Raw genomic sequence first — 6042 nt, 5'->3', positions numbered from 1 at the left:
TAAACAAGATTCACTTTGCTGCTTCTCAGTTGCCAATGGTCTCTGGTTTGCCTACTTGTACACCCATTACCATGCCCTTTGACCTTTGCACCATTATCCCTTTTGTTGAGGAAACCCACCTGCTTTCCAACATTAATTAAATTCAAGGTGCGTCAGAATTAGAATTTTGTTTCATTTTCAAAACTTTTATAATTCCACTTGACAGACATTAGGGTAAACCGCAAGATTTCATGGTCTCAGAATAAAGGGGCTCCAATTTCAGACAGAGATGAGGAAGAATTTCTTCTCTCAGGGGGTTGAGAGTCTTTGCAACCCCCTGCCCCACAGAGCTGTGAGGCCAGATAACACATGTATGTTTAAGGCTGAGATCGATCGGTTCTTGATCAGTTGGAATAAAGGGTTACGAAAAAGTGCGGGATAGTGGACGGGAGGAACGTCAGATCAGCCATGATCGTATTGAACGGCAGAGCAAACTCAAAAGGGCTGAATGGCCTCCTCCTGATCCTATTTCTTATGGCCCAAGACGTAGCTTGTTCAGGTGAGGCAGAGAAACCTTTTGACTGTTGTAACAGTCAGTTACAACAAACACTTTCTAGTTCTTTTTAGCTTGCAGTTCTCCCACTTTAATGAAAATGTAATTAACTAAATCAAAATGAAGCAACCAGGTTTTTTTTCAAAGAAAGCAAAAGGAATTTCACTACTTACTAACCCTGGGTCTGAAATCTCCAATCTTCTGACACAACTACAAACAAATGAATAGTTCATAAAGTAAAATAATACCAGGGTATTGAGAAAAATGTCAGAAGTCACACGACACCAGGTTATAGTCCAACAGGTTTATTTGAAATTACAAGCTTTCAGAGCAGCGCTTTGGACTATGACCTGGTGCTGTGTGACTCTGACTTTATCCACCAGCACCTCCACAGCATGTTGTCATATTTAGAATACAGTTAATTGGAGCATTATATTTCTGCTTTACGGAGGATCCTATCGTCACTGGGCTGCATTCCTCAGAGCTGATTGACAATGTCAGAACTTGCAAGATACTATCAGAAAAGTGTGACAATTGGAGGGATATTCACCAATGGTCGAGTACAGCTCCCTGGAAACAAGCACAAAACAGCAGAGACAACATACAGGTTTCACTCTATTTCAGTCACGGAAGGTAACAACTTACAAAGATCTCATGAGGGATACAATTACAAACCATTTGTGGTGGTAGACTTTTGCAGATAGTGGGACGATGGTATCATGTCTTCACTAGAAAAGCCAAACCTTTTATTCTCAGAATGCACATGGTGTTACTCTGAATTGTCCTCATTCCTTAATAGTACAAAGTAGTTTGAACAATTTTGATTGACTTCGTTAGCTGTCATCATGAGAAATCTTTAACACTGAGTGCGACTGAACAGACTTCTGTGGTTTTCTCAATTTATTTCTTTTTCAGTATTAAATGTGAACTTTATGTGCGAAAGCAGAGAATGTTGGAAATTGGAAAATAAAGAATCAGAAAATGCTGGAAAGACTGAGCTGGTGGAGAGAGAAACAGAATTAATGTTTTTGACATGAATATCGTGAGCTTTTGTTTATTCTGTGCATAGTGAGGATAGACTTGGCCCTTGTCTCATCACATTCAAAAGATGAAGCGAGTGTGATTTTCAGTCAGTTTTGCCAAGGTAAGACCTTAACCATCCGTTTGGATGTTTACAGGTTAGATATCTGTTTGTGAAAAGCTGATCTGTATCAATACTTTAAAGAAGGTCTACTTCTCTGTTTTCCTTGTTCAAGATTGGACGTGAGAATATTCTTTGTGAACCTTACAGCTTTAAGATTCTCACAACTCGATGTTTATTTTGCACTCGTTCAGCTGTTAGTCTTGCAGAGTAGTCTGCTTTCCTATCTGCTCTGGGTCCAACAGCAGATAAATTGCTCCTTGCACTCTGGCCTCACAATGGAGCTCAACAAGCATGGGGATAAGTTTAAGAATATTTCTCCAAACTGCAATCAGTTGGTATGCTACTGTAAGGGGATGATTTATCTTGATGAGAGGTGTGAACGATTCTGCTTGAGATACCAGAAGGTGTAAATCGAAGCAGATGAATCTCTTTACACTGAAGATGTTTACCAGAGTCAAGATGTGACAGAAACTAGAGGTTTTCTTCCAGACAGATGGAAGTTTTGAAAGAGTGTAGATTTAATATAGAATGGACATTTCTTTTAAAAAAAACAATTGCACACTGCTAAGCTTGCAAAGTCAGGAGTGGTTGCTAAACACAGCAATTCATCAAATGGGCAGAGATACATCATCAAATAAATTAACCTCATGAAGCATCTCAGAGCTCTGAGATGATGCCACTTCAATATCAGTGACCACATACGGTATACTGCCTGCCAGCTGGTGGCCAATCAACCCCCGCAGTGGGTGAGGAACGGAACCTGCTCTGGGTTTATTGTAAATGCTGCAAAAGGGAAGCTGCAGATTGTGAGCACAGTTGTACAGCAGCCTAGTTAGAGCTGGCTGGTTTGTCTCGGGGCACAAGAACAATGACCACCTCACTAGAACCCACCACTGAGTACGACTACCAGACCTACCCGGGTCTGTTCTGTGACCTTCAGGATGTGACCTATGCAAAGACATTCATCATTTTAATCTACTGCCTGGTTTTCATCTTTGGCACCTTTGGGAACATTGTCGTAATTGTTATTATGAGATCAAAGAAAAAGTCGAACCGTTTGGCTGATGTGTTTATTACCCACTTGGCAATTGCAGACCTGGTTTTTCTCCTTACATTACCTTTCTGGGTAGCTTCCATCGCCCTGGACTATCACTGGCCCTTTGGACAGAGCCTCTGCAAGATCTGTAGCTATATTCTGGTTGTCAACATGTACTCCAGCATATTCTTCTTGACTTGCATGGGCATTGACAGGTATTTGGCCATTGTGCTTGCCCTGAACTACAGCTATCTGAGGAACAGGAGGTATGCCATTGTTACCAGCTTGGTGATCTGGCTTCTCTCAATGATCCTGGGACTGCCCACTCTCTTGTCCAGACACTTGCTGGAATATGATGACAAGTGGATCTGCTCTGAGGAAAACACCCTCTCCAAGAATGTCTTCACCCTTGTGATTAGGTTCATATCTTTTGTCTTGCCCCTGGCTATCATCACCGTGTGTTACTGTTCGGTGGGTTTCAAACTCTACAGGCACTTCGACAGAAGGACTAAGGAGCAGAGGAAGAAAAGGAAGTCAATCAAAATTGGCTTCTGGATCATCGCCATGTTCGTCTTGTCTTGGCTTCCTTACAATGTCTTAAAGACCCTGGATGTGTTTGTCCAGATATTGACTATCAATGTTTCGTGTGACACCCATGAAGCCATGAGTAAAGGTCTCAAGGTCTCCACCTGCCTGGCCTTCTTCAATAGCTGCGTCAACCCAATTGTCTACTTAGTCTTCGATTGTTATTTCAGGGAGAGCTTCATGCAACTGCTGCCCTTTCAGTCAGCCAGGAAACCAAGGAGCCATTCATCCACATCAATGGCTGATTCAACCAAATCCCAGAGGCATAACGCCTCATTGAAAGAACCATTCAACTTGTCAAAAATCAGTTCATAATCCAAATCAGGTGAAGGGCTGGTGATAATCCAGACAAACTTGTACAAAGTGTGGCGCTGGAAAAGCGCATTCCTGATGAAGGGCTTACATCTGAAATGTCGATTCTCCTGTTCCTCGGATGCTGCGTGATCTGCTGTGTTTTCCCAGCACCACACTCTGGGCTCTGATCGCCAGCATCTGCAATCCTCACTTTCTCCAACTAGTAGAAATTTCCAGCTGTGTTCTGCAATGCTGCGTCCGTAACTGCTAAATGTGAACCTTATTTCACTCCTTCATGCTCCTCAACGCTGTCAGAACTTTCTGTACAGTTCAGAAATTTAGCTCAACATCAAAAACACAAAACCCGAGAAGGTTTGTAAAAGTGAAATAGTTAAGAATTACTCTCATGAGATGTGGGTGTTGCTGGGGAGATTTGCTTCCAATTTCTACTTGCCCTTGAGAAAGACTAGGCGAGTTACTTTGCTACAATAGATGGTAATGTTTCACTGAAACAAGGTGCAAAATATTTGTTTTTTCAGATGTAACATTGTCTGATGGGTTGGCGTTCAATGGTTCGATTATTTTTTTAAACAACACATCATGTCATTTCAGCAAATGTTTAAAAGGTTGGAATTAAAAGCTTGCATATGTGAATCTGCGCCTTTTCTTCATTTGACTCAAGAATTAGGAAAACAAGATAAGTATGTAAATTATCTGTAAACTCCAAAGTATGCCAGGTATATGAATGAATGGTTTATTGTCACATTTATCTAGGAACTTACCGTGAAAACCGTTTTGTTGCCAGAATCCAGTGTCGTTTTGAGTTACAAAAAGAATAAAAAGAAATTATTTAAATCGAGTTTGTCTTCTGCTCAAATTGGGTCTCAGTACCTAAATACATTCCACTAAGTTAAAAAGGCTGTTTACTATGCTTTGCAGCACTTTGCAGTTTTAAATTCAATTTATTTATGTGATGCAATGCACTGTTTTCATTGAAAAGTATCGCAAAAACATTAAATAAACAAAAAGATCTTCATAGCTCCTTGAAAGTGGAGTCACAGGTAGATAGGATAGTCAAGAAGGCGTTAGATATGCTTTCCTTTATTGGTCAGAGCATAGAGTACAGGAGTTGGGAGATCGTGTTGTGGCTGTACGGGACATTAGTTAGGCCACTGTTGGAATATTGCGTGCAATTCTGGTCTCCTTCCTATTGGAGAAACGAAACTTGAAAGGGTACAGAAAATGTTTTTTTTAGATTACTTACAGTGTGGAAACAGGTCCTTTGGCCCAACAAGTCCACACCGACCCGCCGAAGCACAACCCACCCAGACCCATTCCCCTACATTTACCCCTTCACCTAACACTATGGGCAATTTATCATGGCCAATTCACCTAATCTGCTCATTTTTGGACTGTGGGAGGAAACCGGAGCACCCGGAGGAAACCCAGGCAGACACGGGGAGAATGTGCAAACTCCACACAGTCAGTCACCTGAGGCGGGAAATGAACCCGGCTCTCTGGGGCAGCAGTGCTAACCACTGTGCCACCGTGCTGCCCACAAGGATGTTGCCACGTTTGGAGGATTTGAACTGTAGGGAGAGGCTTAATAGGCTGGGGCTGTTTTCCCTGGAGGGTCAGAGGCTGAAGGGTGACCTTACAGAGATTTATAAAATCATGAGGGGCATGGATGGGGTAAATAGGCAAGGGTCAAAAGTGTGGTGCTGGAAAAGCACAGCAGGTCAGGCAGCATCTGAGAAGCAGGAGAGTCGACATTTCAGGCAATAGCCCTTCATCAAGAATGAGGCTGTGAGCTGAGAGGGCAGTGAGATAAATGGGGGTGGGGGTGGGGCTTGGGGGAAGGTAGCTGAGAGTGTGATAGGTGAATGGAGGTGGGGGGTAATGGTTATAGGTTGGAGAGGAGGGTGAGCAGATAGGTGGGAAGGAAGATGGACAGGTAGGACAGGTCTAGAGGGCAGTGCCGAGTTGATGAGTTGGAACTGGGATAAAGTGGGGGGAGGAGAAATGAGGAAACTGGTGAAATTCCCCTTGGTGCCCTGGGGGTGAAGGGTCCCAAGGCGGAAGAGGAGGCGTTCTTCCTCCAGGCATCGGGTGGTGAGGGAATGGCATGTTCTTGGCAGAGAGGGAGAGGGAGTTGCAATGTTCTGCCACAGGGTGGTGGGGTTGATTGGTGAGGGTGTCCCAGCGATGTTCTCTGAAACGCTCAGCAAGTTGGCGTCCTGTCTCCCTAATGTAGAGGAGACCGCATCGGGAGCAACGGATCCAGTAACTGACATGTAAGGAAGTGCAGGTGAAACTTTGATGGATGTGGAAGGTTCCTTTGGGTCATCAGACGCAGGTGAGGGGGGAGGTGTGGGCTCAGGTTTGTAATTCCTGCGGTGGCAGCGGAAGGTGCCGGGAGGGGAGGGCGGGTTGGTGGAGGGCGCATGGACT

General features: G+C 43.7%; 1 protein-coding gene across 1 annotated transcript; it reads left to right on the top strand.

Moving 5' to 3' along the window:
* Positions 1 to 2480: 2480 nt before the first annotated feature.
* On the top strand, positions 2481 to 4405 carry LOC122561481 (apelin receptor A-like). Its single transcript, XM_043713226.2, has one exon. It carries the CDS (start codon positions 2545 to 2547, stop codon positions 3610 to 3612), a length of 1068 nt encoding a protein of 355 aa, XP_043569161.1. The 5' UTR covers positions 2481 to 2544; the 3' UTR covers positions 3613 to 4405.
* Positions 4406 to 6042: the final 1637 nt, after the last annotated feature.

Source organism: Chiloscyllium plagiosum, unplaced genomic scaffold, assembly GCF_037043375.1.
Source record: "Chiloscyllium plagiosum isolate Xiang-an unplaced genomic scaffold, Cpla_swu_hap1 HiC_scaffold_23, whole genome shotgun sequence".
NCBI classification, from domain to species: domain Eukaryota; kingdom Metazoa; phylum Chordata; class Chondrichthyes; order Orectolobiformes; family Hemiscylliidae; genus Chiloscyllium; species Chiloscyllium plagiosum.
This window is presented reverse-complemented; position numbering and strand designations above follow the sequence as displayed.